This window comes from Scheffersomyces amazonensis (assembly GCF_036850825.1).
Source record: "Scheffersomyces amazonensis strain UFMG-HMD-26.3 chromosome Unknown RJT21scaffold_4, whole genome shotgun sequence".
Lineage (NCBI taxonomy): Eukaryota > Fungi > Ascomycota > Pichiomycetes > Serinales > Debaryomycetaceae > Scheffersomyces > Scheffersomyces amazonensis.
This window is the reverse complement of record NW_027042744.1, coordinates 289,083-307,844: the sequence shown is the minus strand read 5'-3', so window position 1 is coordinate 307,844 and position 18,762 is coordinate 289,083. Positions and strand designations below refer to the sequence as shown.

At 31.2% G+C, this 18,762-nt stretch overlaps 6 protein-coding genes across 6 annotated transcripts; 1 reads left to right on the top strand and 5 right to left on the bottom strand. All coding sequences in view use genetic code 12, as the record gives it.

Moving 5' to 3' along the window:
* Positions 1-165: 165 nt before the first annotated feature.
* Positions 166-4,407, bottom strand: RJT21DRAFT_130791 (uncharacterized protein; the record flags this gene model as incomplete). Its single annotated transcript, XM_064883023.1, has 2 exons — positions 166-240; positions 1,465-4,407. 2 exons carry the CDS (start codon positions 4,405-4,407, stop codon positions 166-168), a joined length of 3,018 nt encoding a protein of 1,005 aa, XP_064737636.1.
* A 648-nt stretch (positions 4,408-5,055) lies between these two features.
* Positions 5,056-6,719, top strand: RJT21DRAFT_140297 (uncharacterized protein; the record flags this gene model as incomplete). The annotated part of the gene is made up of 1 exon (XM_064883371.1): positions 5,056-6,719. Exon 1 carries the CDS (start codon positions 5,484-5,486, stop codon positions 6,717-6,719), a length of 1,236 nt encoding a protein of 411 aa, XP_064737635.1. The 5' UTR covers positions 5,056-5,483.
* Positions 6,720-6,791: 72 nt separating this feature from the next.
* RJT21DRAFT_120937 (mitochondrial 37S ribosomal protein mS37) lies at positions 6,792-7,404 on the bottom strand. The gene has a single exon (XM_064881905.1). The coding sequence runs from the start codon at positions 7,359-7,361 to the stop codon at positions 7,074-7,076; it is 288 nt and encodes a 95-aa protein (XP_064737634.1). The 5' UTR covers positions 7,362-7,404; the 3' UTR covers positions 6,792-7,073.
* Positions 7,405-7,470: 66 nt separating this feature from the next.
* Positions 7,471-9,839, bottom strand: RJT21DRAFT_120936 (uncharacterized protein). Its single transcript, XM_064881904.1, has one exon. It carries the CDS (start codon positions 9,651-9,653, stop codon positions 7,743-7,745), a length of 1,911 nt encoding a protein of 636 aa, XP_064737633.1. The 5' UTR covers positions 9,654-9,839; the 3' UTR covers positions 7,471-7,742.
* Positions 9,840-11,166: 1,327 nt separating this feature from the next.
* PCL1 (Pcl1p) lies at positions 11,167-12,667 on the bottom strand. The gene has a single exon (XM_064881903.1). The coding sequence runs from the start codon at positions 12,483-12,485 to the stop codon at positions 11,316-11,318; it is 1,170 nt and encodes a 389-aa protein (XP_064737632.1). The 5' UTR covers positions 12,486-12,667; the 3' UTR covers positions 11,167-11,315.
* A 2,063-nt stretch (positions 12,668-14,730) lies between these two features.
* ZCF14 (Zcf14p) lies at positions 14,731-18,702 on the bottom strand. Its single transcript, XM_064881902.1, has one exon. The coding sequence runs from the start codon at positions 18,575-18,577 to the stop codon at positions 14,804-14,806; it is 3,774 nt and encodes a 1,257-aa protein (XP_064737631.1). The 5' UTR covers positions 18,578-18,702; the 3' UTR covers positions 14,731-14,803.
* Positions 18,703-18,762: the final 60 nt, after the last annotated feature.

The window sequence follows — 18,762 nt, the reverse complement described above, 5'->3', positions numbered from 1 at the left end:
AGAAGGATATTTTAATCAATTAATGTATTGGACAGAAGAAGAATTACAACTGTTACAACCATCATTAATTTTAGATAGAGTAGGAAGAGATTTGGCTGTATCAATGTATAACAAGTTATATCCTGGAGTTATATTGAATGAATTGAATATAAAGGAATTAGAAGGTCAAGTAACTTTGGATAGATACTTTGCTATAGCATCTACTATAATGTCGTATTCATTCGATGTAGAACGTCTGGACTTTGTAGAGGAGGAGGAAGAGGAGGAACATGAAGAGGAACATGAAGTAGAAGAAGAACATGAAGTAGAAGAAGAACATGAAGATGTAGATAAACACGACAAATCGAAAGTTCCATCCCCCATCGAACCTCGAAGTATCCTTATGGATGGTTATTACAAGTCTATGGTTCCATTGGCTGATACGTTGAATGCAGACACTAACTTACATAATGCATCACTTATCTATACCGATGAAGGATTAATCATGAAGAGTCTCAAGCCCATAAAGAAAGGAGACCAAATCTACAATACATACTCCGATCATCCCAATGGAGAGATCTTAAGAAGGTACGGATACATAGAGAAACAAGGATCCAAATATGATTTTGGAGAAGTACCACTAACATTAATCAAACAACATTTTGGACAATCCATGACCCTCGCACAAGTCAAAGATTTATTGGATTTGTTAAGTCAGATTCTGATTGAAGAATATGAAGAAGAAGGAGATTTGGTTGATATAGTTCTTGATTCTTATGACTGTTTCAAGTCGGGAGAAGTCATCTTAGAGTTTATCTTCATTATACAAGTTCTTACAATTATTGTTAGTATAAACTCTATCCAACCAATCAATTTATTAGAGCCTGAACCCAAATATCAATTGGTTAATCGAGTATTTAAAAAGTGTTATCAGCTAATTGAATCTAAGAAATTAACTAAGAATTTCATAATCAATTATCAAGCAATTCTTAACAGTAGAATTCAGCAATATCCTGCTAATGCTGCTTCTCCATTAGACTTTGAACCACCATTTACCCGACAGACAATGGCAGAGGTAGTAATTAGGTCAGAGTATCAATCGTTAGTCAATTGTCTAGACATTCAAAACAACTTAGTCCATTCCGATATGGGACCATTTAAGTTCATTGACGATGATAAGTTAATCAGAAATATTATTAAGAAACGACTTCTGGATGACGAAGACAATGGCACCACCAAACGGGCCAAAGCATAAATAAAATTCTATGTATTCAATACATAACTAAAATTAAATTAAAGGTAACTAAATGTAATTAAATGAATTAAAATGTCCGGTAATCAATTGATTACAGAAAGTATCCTGTCCGATCCTGTCGACAGGTATGATACTGAATCATCGTCCTGATTCTCCTTGTGGTTCTCCTTTTCCTTCTGTTTCTGTTTCTGTTCTATTTCAGCTAATATCTCTTCTTTAGTTCTAATCACAAGCTGTTTAGGTCGAGATACATGAAATCCTCTTTCTACTGGTTGTGGTTGTGATTGAGATTTCTTTGATCTTCTCCATAAATGAGAGATATTAAGTTCTGGAGTATGTTTAGGTTGTTGTTCTGATGATGATGAACATGGTTTATCAGTAGTAGGACCCCAATTATTTCTTGATTCCCATAATGCTTTAATTTCAGGATCAATTTCATCATCAATAAAATATTTCTTATATATATTATCTCCCTCTCGAACTCTATAATCATTACGTTGTTTTCTTAAATTTGAGAATTGTTCTTGTCTAGCAAATGAACCAGTAATAAATGAAAATTGATCTTCATTAGATACAAGATTAACTTGTTCATCCGATAATGTTAAACCAGAAAATCCTCTCTTTAATTTAACTTTATCAGAAGGAATTCTTGGAATATCCTGATCATTAACTCCTCTAAAATAAAATTTATCTTCTTCAATTTCATCATTAATTTCTTCAATAGTTTTATCAGTTTCATTACCTTCTTTATCATAAGATGATAAATTACTATTACAATTACTATGATGAGGATTAGTTGACCAAGGTTTTTCTTCCATTCCTGCTACTGGTCTATATTCAAATTCATTATTAAAATCTTCAATACTATTAACAAGACCAAGTTGATTACTATAAGTTTTATATTGAACTCTTTCACGATGAAATTTAATTATTGAAAGTATAGTTTTAATAACTCCATAAAATAATTGTATAACAAATATAATTGCTACAATACAATGAATAAATAATTGAACAAAAGCCACATAACTTCTAATTACTTCACTTAAACCTAATTCTGGTAAATAAGGTATACATAATACTGTAACAAAAAATCGAGCTACTGGAAGCATCCATCTTGTTGAAGTCCAAGAAAATTTAACAAAATATGGATTAATTGTAAAAAGTAATATTAAATCAATAAATTCTAATACAATTAAACATGCCACTTGAACTGAACCATAATCTTGAAGTAATCCAATAATTAACAGTTTAGAAAATAATGACCAAATATCTAATGCCACATAAAATACTTTTGTTGGTTTATAATGATTATAAAAGAATGACCATAATAAAATGGTTTTAATTGAAGTATATAATTTGGACATCTTCTTACTTCTATGAAATTGATATTGTTTAATAGTTATTAAATAATAAAAGATAAAGAAAAATGCTAATCCTACCCAAAGGATAAATAATAATACTCCAAATATAATACTGGGGATTGGCATTTGATGACGATGAATTATTGCCGTTGAAGTTGAAGTTGAATTAAATGAATGAAATTGATTATAAGCTGTAGCATTTAATCCATGAAGTACTTTAGGTGGTACAGTAATATTATTAGGTAATGGTAAAAAGAATTGATCATAAGAACTTGTTTGAGAAAATGCATCTGCCAGTAATGTAGCTGGTGAAGGAAATATTCTAAATCCTGCTCTTCTCAATCCATTGGCATTACTAAACATAAATGTTGTAAGAACTAAGAATGGAACTCCAAATATAAGCATAAATGCTTCAATAAATTGTCCAATCAGTAAAAACATATACTTTCTAAAAGAAAATGATGACATTTGTAACATATAATTTGGATTATCTAATGCTGAAATTTCTAAATTTCTTGAATTTAAATGATCTTTTGCATCGGTTAATTTATTAACTATTTTAAGAATAAATCCTCTTACTATAATAAAGATTTGTTCACCAAATATAATACATATAACCACAATTAAGAAAGTTATAATAAAATTTGGCCAATTAGCAACATTTGATTCATCACTTGAAAATAATGTTAAAGATTTTAAACCTGAAGAATTCATAGTTGAATAAATATTATCTGCTTTATTAACTCTCAGAAAATTTCCTCCTGGATTATTAATAACTGATATACCTAATAAAGCACACCATCTAATTTGAACTAATAATGGTTGATAAAATCCGGGATATTGAAGATTTAATCCTCCAATAAATAAAGCAAATTGAAGATAAATTATAATTCGAGGTACGGTTGCATCTAATTGTTTTAATAATTCTTCATTACAAATGGTTGAAGCTCGAAATAATAATGGATTTGATGATTCTTGATATGATGAATAAGCAATAATTAATATATTTATACAAGCTGTAACCACTAATAATATTAAAATTCCAAGTAATAATCCTCGGGAAATTGTTTGAGGTTGAACTGGAGTTATATAAGTTTTATTACAACCAATTACTTGAGAACTTCCATCATTTGATACTACTGAAAATCGAGCTAAATATGATCCTAATTTATGAAATTGATCACTAATATCGGCTTCATAATATAATAGAAATGAATCATTATTATATAATGGACATTGAATTAAATTGCCTGTAGAATTTGAAAAGATATTAGCAATAGTTGTATTTGATTGAGCAAATGAATTAATAATTGGCAGTTGATCTCGTTTAATTTTACGAGAATTAATTGTAACATTCATTGCTGGTATATATGGACGATCAGTTGGTCTTGAAGTTAAACCAGTTGAAGATGAACTTGATTGTAATACCCAAGGATCATTATTAGGAAATCTTGGACCTTGTTGATAATCCGTATTGTTTTTAACGGCTATTAAATCACAAAATCTTTTATTCTCTGATACAAATGTTTTACCCATAAAATCAATTTCTACATGAAATGTTGTATATCTATTAGTAGTGTAATTAACATCACTAACTTGAATAGTAATATCAGATTCATTCCATGCCATAACCATTGAATTTAAAAGAAATTTAAGTTTCTTATTATCTTCATCAATGGCAGCATCAATAAGGAATGGAGCTAATATAAATCCTGATTCTACAACTCCACATGATTGAACTTCAACAAATGCTGAATTCCCTATATTCGCTAGTAGGAATACTACAAGTGTTATCCAATATGAGTACTTCATTATATGTAAAAAGGAATGACAGACCAATGAGCTGGTCGAGGCTGGTGGTGAATCACCAGATTAAAAGTTATACAGAGACCCAGTCTGTTATACGAACTAGATCTACCGTTAAATGTTACTGGTGGAGTCCCTCTGGGTTTAGGGACAAATGTAGTCTAACGTTAATTACTTATACTTATCACTGGGTATGTGTATGGTATGGACTGTTATCTCTACGTAGTTAATGGATATGGAACATCGCCAAGTTAGAAATTTTTCGAGGTCCTGTATCCAGTGCGGTACAGGACGTTACGGACCGGCTGTTAAGGCTTTGATGTGGGTTGTATTAATTGTGTAGGTTAGTAGTTACATAGTTGACGTTATGGTGAGAGTTCATTAGTGGGCTTAGTAGAGGGATAGTGGTGTAATTGGTAGATTTTACTGCAAGTGTTTATAAGCTACTGGGGCTGGGATCTTAAATCTCCATTCAGTACGACTAGTTGGTCTTGGGTAGAGATCGTACTACGTTACATTTTTGTGGGGATGCTCAACTGAACCATGTTTAAGTTAATGGTCATATATCTCCATTGGTATAGTCTATAGTCTATTAGTATACTTTTTACTACTAGGAATGGGTTATAACTATTGTATACTAGTTATAACTACTCGCTAGTGTTACCATCTCATGGCTAACCTGTAAATTCCCCTCTACCTGTAAATTCGGCTTTTTACAGGTTGGAGCTATATCATTACTCTATCTGCCTATATCTCTTTCTCCAATAATTTTGGAAACATATGTCTCATACAAAATATACTCATAACGATACTCTAAATACTATTACCTAGTCATAGAATCTAAATCAACAAGTTCATTTAATTCATCATCTCCACCTGTGAAATTCGTCATGTCGCGTATCAGGGCACCTTAACAAACAGTGAGAGAGACACTGACAAAAATCTCCTGTGCTCTGGCAACATCCTTACCGCAACCTCATCCTAACCGTCCAACTGTGGATGAAAAATATTTTTCATCATCAAGCTGCCACAGTTGACACATTTAGCAGCAAGTTCAATTGATTGCAAAATATTATTCCATCATGTCTTTAGGTACCTTATATGTTTTACCAGGATCTCCAAGATCCTTCATTATTATGGATCTTATTAAATATTTCAAAATTGATATTGAAATTAAAGATGATTTAGAATGTCCTGCTTTTCAAGCCAAATTCCCAAGCCATAAGACTCCAGCCTTTGTTGGACCAAAGGGATTTAAATTGCATGAAACTTTAGCTATTTTGAATTATGTTTTATCTTTTGTTCCAAAGGATGAACTTAAAGGATTCTTAGGTAAGAATAATGAACAATATGCTTCAATTTTAAAATATTTATCATTTTTTAATACTGAATTTATTTCTTCATTTATTAAAGCCTTATTTATGGTTATTGGTAAAGCTCCATACAATAAAAAACTTTATGATGAAAAAATTGAAGAATTAGATTTGTACGGACAAATGCTTGAATCCAGATTATCTGAATTCACTTATTTAGTTGGTGAAAGAATTACTCTTGCTGATATTGCAAGTGCTTCTTGTTTCTCTAAGGCTTATGGATCTGTCTTAGGTAAACCTTATGGTCAAAAATACCCAAATGTTATTAGATGGTTTAACACTGTTAAATCTCACCCAATTTTCGCCGGTAGATTTGATGATTTTGTTGCTCCTGAACAACCTTTAACTTTTGTTCCACCAAAGAAGGAAAAGAAAGAACAAAAACCAAAGGAAGAAAAGCCAAAGAAGGCTGCTAAGGAAGTTGAAGAAGAAGAAGAAAAGCCAGTTGAAGAACCAAAGCCAAAGCACCCATTAGATCTTTTACCAAGAATTTCTTTAGAAGAATGGAAGAGAGTTTACTCTAATGAAGATACTAGAGCTAAGGCTATTCCATGGTTCTGGGAAAATCAATACAAACCAGAAGAATTCTCTTTATGGAAAGTTGATTATAAATACAATGATGAATTAACCTTAACTTTCATGTCCAACAATTTAGTTGGTGGTTTCTTCAACAGATTATCTGCTTCTACTAAGTACTTATTTGGTACTTTAGTTGTTTATGGTGAAAACAATAACAACGGTATTACTGGTTTCTTCTTAGTTAGAGGTCAAGATTACGCTCCAGCCTTTGATGTTGCTCCAGATTGGGAATCTTACTCATACACCAAATTAGATGGTAATGATGCTGAAACTAGAAAGTTCATCGACAACATGTTAGCTTGGGATGAACCAGTTGAAGTTAATGGTGAAAAGAGAGAAATTGCCGATGGTAAAGTCTTTAAATAAGCTCATGAGTAATTATTAAAAGTTATTTAGATTGATATTTAGTTTCGTTTTTAGAATTAAAAGTACCATTAATCATTTTTTTAAGTATTACTTGTATTAAATGTTCTAAATAAGTTATAACCCCGAATTGAATAGCAGAAAAACTAACCGTTATATATGTACATAAAAGGACCAATCATTTGTATTATGATTTGGTTCTGGTTGATTTTGAATTTGGTTTTTGGATTTGATTTTGGATTTGGATTTCGTGTATTATTTACAAAAATGTCTTTGATGGTATATTATTATCTTAACCAGAAGTGTCTTGTTCTTCATTACTATGAAATTAAATGCTGTGTCATGTATAAAATTTTTTCAATCATTAACCTTACCTCTCAATTTAGGATATAATCTTTGGGCATGGTAATTGATAGTACTAAGTTTATCCTTTTCTGGCTTATAAACTTCCATACATGTCTTTAAATCATGTTCAAAACTAACACATTGTGCAGCTCCTTCACCATTTGAAGCCCAACAGTTCAATAATGATGACATCAATACAAAACATTGATTAGTACCCTTAGCCAAGATTGGCTTTCTAATTTTCAATCTTGGTAATGGTGGCAAGTTCTTTGGTGGTGGTCCCACTTTCTTGTAAGCCATGTTGAATAGTGGATCTAACGATGAAGAAAGTTCTTAGTGGTATGCTCCGATTAACATTGCCCAATCAATTTTTCACATACAGAGAAAAAAAAAAGTTGTTGATGTCTGAGCCGCACACGACATTCTAGTACTACTACTGTCACACTACATTAGCACTACAATTACACTATAGTAATAGTAATAGTAATAGTTATAGTTATAGTTATAGTTCTACTATACTTACTGTACTATTCCTATAGTTGAAGAATGATTATAAAATAATGTTTATTGTATAAATAGTTTAAAATGCAAATCTCTTAACAAATACAAGCATAACATTACCATTCCATAATGAGAAGGGGAATGCGAACATCGTAGTTAACATCGTAATTAATATTAATATTAATATTCAATCAAGTTATCAAATGGTTTATAATCAATTCTTAATGCCTTTTTAGAGTCATTACGATTGTTTCTATTTGACTTGATCTTTAATGGTTTCCTTCTATCATCTAAGAAGTATAATCTCTTGAATGAAAGTGAATTATTCAAATATGGAGAATATATTAATGCATTATGATCATCAAATACAGGTGAAATTGGTTTAAATAATTTCAATAATCTTATACAAATTATATTTCCTATAGTATTCAACATTTTATCCATAAATTTCTTCATGGCCGATTCATCAAGATATTTAATTTTAAATAAAGTATCAATTTGATCTTCTAAATTGATTAAGAATAACTTATACAAGTGATTTCTTAATTGATTTCTTTGTTTTCTTGAATTTAAAACAATTGAATAATTAGGAATCATAGGAAAATCTTTAAAACTATAGTTTATAATGTATAATTGAGAATTATTCTTAGATCTATGAGAATCAGCATCACATAAACGAAATTGATTTGATTTTAAAGGTTGGTTACCTAAGAATAAACGAGAATTTAAATTAGATTTAAAGAAATTTTCAATTTCTATTTGTAAAGTCTTTTTAAGTAATAATATTTCTGATTCAACTCTCTTGGTAATATCATTACGTAAATCAAGTGTCTCGTAATTATCAACTTTGGGAATTAAAATGAATGGTTTATCAAAAGTATCAGTAAATCCATCTAAAAGTTGATCTATTTTTTCAGCTTTACTCTTAAATGATTTATCATCTTGATTTGTATGTTTATTTTGATTAAATTTAGTGGTTGTCTTTGGATCAATATTAGTTGATTCATCATCTAATTCAATAAAATCAAGATCACGTTTTTGAATTGGAACTTTATCCCTATACATTTGTAAATCTTCAATAAATTCTTGAGGATAACATCTTTCAGTTAATTCATGTTTCCCACTTCTTAATGGTAAACCACTTATACTTCTATCAAATCCTACAACATTATAAGGTGATTTAAATAAATTCTCATGATATACATAAGCTCCAGGAGATAAATGTAAACTATCAATTTCTTTTCTTCTTAATAATTTAAATTTTTTTGAAATCCCATTAAATTCTTGTAATAAATTAACTATTGGATCATTATATTTTCTCAAATATCTTTTATAATATTTGGCTTGAACGGTTTTATCCGTGTCTAAAGCATGCAATTTATCATATATTTCATCAATTCGTTTCATATCTTCTGGATTAAAAAGATCAATTTCTTCAGGTAGACTCCTTATAATCTCTTTACGATTTAAATAATGTTCAGAATCAAATGAAAATAACAGTCTACCACCATCAAAATTGACTTGAATTATTACATCATCAGCTGACATATGAGAGATTGTATCATATGCTTGATTCATTAAATCTTCTGCCAGATTGTTGGTATCATTATATGGTTCAGTTTTACTTGAATTGAATAAAGAAGGTGTCCTTGACACGGAGTGTTCATTAGTTTCGTCATTAGAATTAGTTGGTAGAGGATCAATATTAGTTGTATTAGTGGTGGTGGTGGTCGTGCTAGTAGTCGTTGATGTTGGAGAAGATGCTGTAGTGGTAGTTAAGGGACTCGATGCTTCGGATGTTGTGGTTTGCGATACAGTTTCAGTATGATTTTGTTGTTGAGATGATGATGAGGCCGAAGACTGTTCTATTGCTTCCTTTTGTTGTTCGTGATCCTGAGCATTTGCTTCGGATTCACTGGATTCTTCTGATGGCTTAAGATTACCCTTTTGTAAGGAGAGTCCTAAGCTTTTTAGTACTTGCTTAGACTTCTCATCCTTAAGGAGTAAGGATGTTTGGCTGAAACATCTTATAGCTTGGTGATTTCCCAAGCATACTCTACTACGACTCAATCTTGGTATTACTCTCATCATAGTACCCCAGCAATTATAATTCAAGGGGATGTGTTATGATAATGACTAGTGGAAAATAAATAAATAAATAAGTGGATCAACTGATTTGTAATGGTCCTCTCACGTGATATGAGTGATCTCTAATATATGTAAGTTATTAATTACTTTTGGTAAAGTTACTTAGTAGTAATCTATGGTCTTCGGTGGTGGTCTTGATTCTAATCGTCGTATTTTTAATCTTTTGGCCTCCGTACCGCAAAAGTAGGATGGTCATTCCTGTACATATGCTGTAGTCCAATTTCCGCATTGGGAAACCATAATCTTAGTGGATAACACTCAAGAAACTTAGTTAAAGCAGGGTCTTAAGATTGAGCATATTGTGCTAAAATCCGATGATTAGTGGGTCTTTGTTTACTGATTAAGTGCTAGTGCAATTGATATGTTTGAGATGATTCATTCTCATTTAAGTAAATAGCTTTTGTAAGTTTCAGCAATGTTTGCAACCAAAATGAATATATAGGATGTATCAAGAGGCTAAAAGCATTTGTATGAGCTTAATGCGTAGGTTAGTCCTTATCTGATTGTATTACAACTACAAAGACTGATAGATGCGTGACCCTTCAGCTCCACGATAACAAAAGAGATTTTAAATTTTATTAATTATTTATTATTTGATTAACATAATAAATAAACAGATATTGATCTAAAGACAACATCCGCAACCATGGCATGAAATAGCTCCTTTTAATTCACCTTCCAACGACTGTTTCACTTGCAATACACATCCAATCATAGATGATTCAATTCTGTGCCGAAATTGCAGCATCTCGTTGGACGAGGCGTGAAGGTTCCATAAATATCAAGCCATCTTCCATAATCAAAATAAAAATCTGGTAAATCCAGAGTCTGTGGCCTCTCTAGTGTAGCTATAATTTCGGTATATATATAATGATTTATAGTCTCAGAGGAAATAAGCAAATTATATTTTCAGCAAATGCTTAGTTGTATAACCGGGGATTAAACTTGCATATAGAAGCAGCTCTGTAAGTTAATTTTACATTCATTTTTCGCAATGGAATCAAAATAAATTGATTGGATAAGAAATGGTTGATGAAGTCGAGTGATCTCTTTGTTCTTCGAAGTGCTGATCTCTACATTACTTAAAGCCATTAAGTTGCCATCGTTCTTTAGCAGCCGAAACTTAGAGGCGACTCAAGATCAATTAAAACTTAACATACTTTGCACAATTAGCACAATAATACATTTAGCACAATTACTGCATTTAGTACAATTAATGCAATTAATGTAATTACTACAATTAGAATTATATCAGAATTCAAAACCACACAACTATTCTATTTGTGCTATAATTAAAATGTAATCCCCCCTTCGAAGTAACATCGGTACCTGTCTACTCCACAAAAACTCGTCGTGGGTTTAGGCGCGACTTTGTGCTTTTGTTATTACTCCTTTATTACTGCAAAATCAGACCCACTACTCCTACCTACTACTACAAATTTATGGTGCTGTGACAAAAGTCTAAATGATATTTTATATGTATTTTATTATATAACGCCTGAGAAACAATGTAGTTAAATATAGAAATGTTCAGAACTGAAAGAATGTAAAACCGGACCCATAATGTTAATGTAAAAAAAAGCGAATGTGAAGTGAATAATTATATTAATAACTGAAGTTAACCTGTTGGGTTTGTTGAAACGATTGATTGGTGTTAGCATTCAATTTTCTTAATAACTTGTTTAATTCGTGTTCTTCTTTTAAAGCTGCTAATTCAATGACTGGATCAACACCCGCACCAGATGATGTAGAACTTCTCTTAATTGGCGAAGCATAAGTACTTGAACCAGATGAATACATTGAAGCTGAATCCATGATTGAAGAACTAGTCGATGACATAGAAGAAACAGATGAAGTAGATTGCTGTCTGTAGTGAGAAGCACCACTCATACTTGAAGTAGAAGATGATCTCGAGTATGATGGAGAAACATTTGCATTTGGAATTGCATTTGCATTGTTGTAGTTGTTTGAATGTTTGTAGTTATTATTATTGTAGTTAATCTTAGTAACATCAGCAGCAGGTAAAAGATTATTACTACCAGGAGAGATCGAGTTTGATCTTGAAGAAGCTGGTGTTGACATTGTCGAAGACAATGGAGAAGTAGAATATGAGGTATCTGGAGAAGAATTTGAAGAAGAACCGGAAGAAGATGCAACAACTGCAGCAGCTGCGGCTTCGGCCATAGCCAATTTTTCTTCGACTTGCTTTCTTTGGTTGTTTAAGAACTTTCTCATCTTTGAAGACTTGATCAAATCTTGTTTGATTGGTTCCAAGAAACTGTTCAAAGCAATGCACATTTCTTCAGTTGAGACTTTTAAATCCCAATTTAATAAAAATAATAATTGTCTTTCCATTAAGTTAATATCATTAGCATTAAATAAACCATCAGTATATTTAGCCCAATGTTTATTCTTTGGAGATGAATCATTATGAAATTTAGATGATAAAATTAAACAACTTAATAAAATTCTATGTCTTGTGCATGGTAAACCTTGAGCATTTTTAGGTAATTTTGATTTAAGACGATGCAAATAAACTAAAGTAGCCATTAAAGTACCAGTATATACATTAGTATATCTAACCAATCTAGTTAAAAAAGTCATTAATGAAGGTAAAGGTTTTTCAATATTTGAATCACTTGAATAAGTTACAGTTTTAGAATCTTTACATGGTAAAACTTGTAAAGTTGCAACCACAATTTTATGAATCATATCATGATTAACAGGGGTATTAAGAAAGATATTCAAAGCTTTCAAATCTATTGATGAAACCATATTGGGATGTGATCTATTATATATGATTTTTCTGTTTTTTTTGCAGTTAGGGATATAGCCAAATGAATGGATATTGAATAGATGATGATTGCAAAATTAAATTTCAACTATAAGTTGTTAATGAACGAATGATTAAATAAATGAATAATGAATAAATGAACTTCTGGGGGATTAATATAGATATATATATATCGACTTAGAAGGAAGGGACGGTATGGGCCAAGTTTCGACTTTTAGGTGAGTTTTTCAATAAATAGTTTAACTATACAAGTCTCATTGTAAAATGCTCCTTCTCCATAGTAAAACACGCTAAAAAAAAGAAAATTTAAATAATGCAAGTAAAAAAAAAATATTACCTGTTGCTTTTGTTACGAGTTCTCCATTGGGAATAATTAGTTTTTACGCGAATTTATTATTATTATTGTCAGTTTCGGGTTTTGCGCCTACATAGAAGGAGTTGTTAGGGTAAGGATTCAGTATACCAGTTCGAAACGTTTCGAAGGAGAGGAAATCACGAAGATTAAAAGGAGGCGAAGGAGTGATTGTCTTAAACTTCATGTTATGGGTTATGGGTTATGGTGTTCAGTTGTAGCTCACTGCGATATATTTTAGGTGATGTCCTGCTTTTCAATTTCCATACATCGCCGAGAATATATTAAGTTTAACTTTTTACGGCACGCGCTTTCAGATGTTCATAATGAACCAGCTTCCGTACATTTTTAATTGGATCGTGTTCACTTATTGCTATTTCCGTTATTCTAAAATATTAAGTTTATAGTTTTGGTCGTGACTAGCAATATGGAAATAGAATGTTCAGTGATTACTACTTGACAACTGGAAGAGTTAAAAGCTTATACAATATATGATGACTAGGATACTTCTCTGTTTAGGAAATGACCATTTGCAACCGTTAGACCTTATTTTATTCTTATTTGTTCATCATTGCTGTTCATTGGCTGCATGACATGTTTTATTTGGTCATTTACTATTAGTTGGGGTAGTATTATGTCTTAAAGTTACTTTAGCAGCCTTTATTCTTAGGAGGATTTTATGCTCTCTTCCTTCGGCTTATGTGTTTGACTATTACCGAACTATTCAAACTGAATCAATTTGAATTTAATCCAAATAGGATAAAATCTATCCAAATAGGAAAAATATATAATGTGAATAATTACACGATATGTGCATCATCCTTCGTTGATCGTCTGTATGTAATATAAGCAAGTCTATAACCTTAAAATATTATTATGTATTGCGGGTAGTCGCGCGCCTTATACTTTGACACAAGAATCTAGCTTTTATACAATTTAACTACTTTGGGCAATATAGCAATGTCGAACAAAGACGCATGAATGGATGATTTTAATTCTCTAGCATTTCTGAATGCTCAGACGAGAGGTATTGTATTAATATCAATCTTTATTATTCTAGATTCAGAAATCTGTTTTGGAATGTAAGGGGTAGTCGTAGTACTGAGTCAGATAACAATGGAACAATATTATGGTATAGGATAATATTCACCGCCTTAGACAACTTAAAGAGCTTAAAACTCTTAAAGGTCAGTTCTTATGGTACTTAATACTTGTTCTTAAAATATCTTAAACTTCTTAAATTTCTTAAAAGAGTTAAATTCAAACCTTGTTAAATTACAAAAGCAATATAATATCGGAATTATTATGCGTAGAAGAATGTTCAAAAATTATATATAAATTTCTTACACGGTATTATAATAATAAAGTACGATTACGATAATAAATATAATATTCAAAATTACAATGAAGCTATGCTTAAGGATTCAAATCAGAAATTTGGGTATACTATGGTCTGTCATGTATTGAGTACTCAGACTGGTGCACAGCTTTTTGTCGTCACTTAAGAATCCTTCAACAAACTTCATTTGTTTTTCATGATATATTATTAGTATAATAATCGTACCATTACAGTCACTTTTATTAGTTAGTCCTAAAATTAGCCTATTATAAAACAACAATCGGGAATACAATTTCCAGATCATTGAACTACAATATACCTTTCCTGAGACAACTAATAATGACCAACTACAATTATCACTGATTATGATGATCAACTAGCTTAACTTAACTGTTAGATTATCTGCAAAGTAGTATGATATGGTTGCTGAAAATTTTTCAAATGTTAAATTTTTTTTCGCTGCTTTTATCTATTTCCGTAACGGTTACCCGGACATTGATCCCATATCAGAAATTGTTAGGGTCTTTACATGCACTTGTCTAATTGTCTAATTGTCATATATTAATTACTATTAAGATAGTTAGATAGAAATTTTATACATATATAGTTTACCATCTCTCATCATCAGGATAATCTCGGAGTCCTAAGATTTGATCGATTGGCATATGATTAAATACGTCCATATCATATACATCAACAAATGGATCTATACCATTGTTATTGACCCCATTATTTTGAGCAGCATTATAACTTAAACTTTCGGGACTTAATGGATTAAGCAGAGGCGTAGGAATATTAAGATTTATGAATTCTCCACCTTGAGCATTACTACCAGATTGTGTACCATTCCCATCATCTGGTACAGCGCCACTTGGTCTACGGCCCATGCCAAAGTCATCGGCTGATGAACTTCCAATTCCTTGACTTCCATTGACTGTATTGTATAATGAACCTGTATTAGCGTTACCATTACCATTAATATTGTTATTATTATTAATGTTAGTGTTATTGTTATTGTTATTGCTATTGCTATTTCCATTGGTGTTATTATTATACTTCATAGAGGCCATTTGGAACCACATCTTATCAATTTCAGCATTTTCAAGGAATTGGATATCATCAAGTTCTGAATTATTGACAGAATCAACTGAGGATGGTATACTATGGACACTAGCAACTCCATGAGTACTAAGAGGGGTTGAACTTTGTTGATAAGATGATCTATTGCTTGATGTACTATCACGACCATTAGTATTACCCACTCCAGTAGTATGATCTTTACCTGGAACATCTCTAAATCTAGCACTTGGATGAGAAAGTTCAATTTCTTCATTATACTCATCAATTAATTCAGTACTACCATGATAAATCTTTGACTTTCCAAATTTCTTAACTGAACTTTCAAGAATATAAACTAATTCATGAAGTTGATCATAAGAAAGATCAAGAAATGTTATACTATCCTTTTGACTATGAATATATAATTCTTCTCCTACGATTAATTTTAATAAGTATGAATGAGCTTTAGTAACTCTCCAAGCATAATAATATCTTTGACTTAATCTAGACAATGCAGCAATACAATATTTAGTTATGAATTCTAAAATCTTTGATATTTTACATAATTTAGTAAATCTCAGTTTATAATTAAATCCATTTCTCATTTTAACATCATGATCCTTATCTTGTTTCATTCTATAGACTGTGGCATTTACTCTTACTAATACAGCAAAATTCATTTGACTAGTTTTATGAATCATTGTTTCAATCGATGGATTTAATATTAAATCGGCTGCATCACCAAAATTAGCATAATTATCTCCAATTAATTGAAAATAACTAGGAATAAATTCTCCACAAGTGATAGTAAAGATTTTCTTTAAATAAAAAAATGAAAAATCCACTTTCTTCTTTGATTCATAGAATAAATAAAGATGAAAGAATATTGATAATAAAAATCCTTTCATATTCATATAATTTTTACATTTCATAGTTTTTATAAATGAATAAGAAAATGTATCTTCTTGAAATGGCACTAAGAATTTTGGTAAAGTACCATAATGTTCCAGTAAATGAATTTCAAAATCACTTATTAAATTAGTTAAATGAGCTAATTTTGTATACTTTCTTATATCTAAACAAACATCAAGTATTGCCACTAATTTATAATAATATTTATTGAAATATGCAAATGTACTAATAACATTTTTTTCCATATCAATATCAGCAATATTTTCATTACCCTTCTTATAATATGGAAGACTTGTATCAAAATTCTTTTCTGAAATTCCTAGAGGATTCCCATATTGATAAGCTTGAATTAAATCGGAAATCATTAAGAAAAACCATATTTTTCTACCAAGATTATTGATTTTATCATCATTACAAATATCTTCGAAATTATCCGGTTCTCTATTAATTCCCATAGAATAAGCAATTTGAACTAACATTCCATTAAAGATTTGTGAATCACCTCCATCACCTCCATCACCATCTTCAGGAGCAAACATATGATATAATCTCATAAAGAATGCACATTGTAATACTACAAGACTTGTCTTTCTTAATAATTCAAATTGGTCAAGACATAATTGTGCCATAGATATTAAATCAATATTAACCGGATTAGATAATAAATATTTTAATTCTTGAGCCTTTGGAGATGGATCACTTGAATTTAAATTATTTTCATTCACTCCATTTCGATTAGAAAATAATGATAAATAAGTAAATCTTAATACCAAAAGTAATATCCCAATATGGGCAAAGTCTAATCTCTTTTCAACTTTAATTGAAGAGATTTGTTCATCAGCATAACCTTCTGGTCCTAAGATTCTGGCCATTTCTTGTTTAAAATATCCTTCATCAATAAATGGCATATAAGGATACATAGTAACAAAGAATTGATTAATTAATGTCCATACCACTTTTTGTTTGGGTAAGATAACTTGAATCTTTTCAATGAGTTGTAATTCCTGATCAATTTTTCCTTCAAAAACTGTTAATCCTAATGAAATAGCATGTTTATTCATAAGTACTCGTTCATTATCTACAGTATCATCTTTGACTTGCTTCTTAGCATCTTCATCTTCAGTAGCCTTCTCTTCTTCTTCATTAGGTTTGACTTGACTAGTATGACTACTACTACTACTTTTCAGACTAGTTCCATATAATCTCAAATCATTATATCCATCTCTATCAATGGCTTTTTCTCTCCATACAGTTTCCAGATCCAATTTATCTCCTGTGGGTTCTGCTGATTTACCACTAGGCGTATTCATGGGTTTGAAATTACCTCGACTAGCATATTCAGGAAGATCAGACCCAGGAGGAATCTTATCGGACCTTACCGTTTGTCGTAATGATTCTTGTTTATCAGCCTTCTTGGCCATCATAAATTTCCACAAGGCTAATAATCCTGAATCCTTTTTCATTATAGATAACCAAGCAAATGGACCATAATTCATTCTTCTTGAAGTATCTCTTATATGTAATGGAGTATAACCCACAAAGAAATTCATAGTTTCTTCATTAGAAGCAAAGGGATTAATTCCTACAAATGTAGGATTCTTTTCCAGATTGTATCTGAAATCATTCCAATCAAAATCATGTTTATGTTCTAATGGAGGGAAGTATGGACTCTTCTGTTTATTGGGATCCCAATGAATTGGTGGTAATTTGATAGGAATATTATTTGTATCGGTAGGTGGAATTGGAAATTTGGAATAAATCGATGCTCCCGGCGAAGCTCCGGCAATGGGAGGGGTTGCTTGTGATTGAACGGGTTGTTGGTATTGATAATTATACTGTTGATTTGATTCAGGATGGGCTCGCTTTAAATTACTGGGTTGATGCACTGGTGCATATGGATTCACCAGTTGGATTGGAGGTTGAGGCTGAGGTTGAGGTTGAGGTTCCTGTTCCGAACCTTGTTTCTTATCTAAGGATGCTTCTATCATTTTGATTTTATTCTTTAATTCTTCTAGTTCGGAATGAACTCCCGTTGGAGCTGATACCGACGGTACAATAGGTTGAGCATGAGCATGAGTTGGAGCAGGAGGTGGAGCATTTGAAGGAACATGGAAAGAAGTTTGAGATCCCATATTATTAACAGCTACCGGCAGCAGAGGGTGAAATCTTTGTACTGAAAAGGTCAGCATTCCACCAGTCATAGTTCCACTACTATGACCATTAACATTATTACCATTTTGAATTTGTATGGGCTCGGACCATATAGGATCGGGATATTCACAGAGATGTCCGACATTATGTTTCCGACAACTAGAACAAGGTCGACCTCTATCACATTTAACTTTTCTTTTCTTACAGTAGTGACAACTTAGCGATAGTCTGTTTCGCTTTTTATTATTATCGTCTGTCATAGTTAAAAAATTAATTCTATATTTATTATATCTATAGTCTATCAGCTGACTGTATTCCGAGATAGTTTTTACTTAATATCCGTTGGTTATACCTTTACAGTATATCTTAGTTAATAAAGCCGTTCTTTGTAGCTATAGATAGTGAAAATTAATTTATAGGAAATAGCTGAGTAAGGAATTATCTC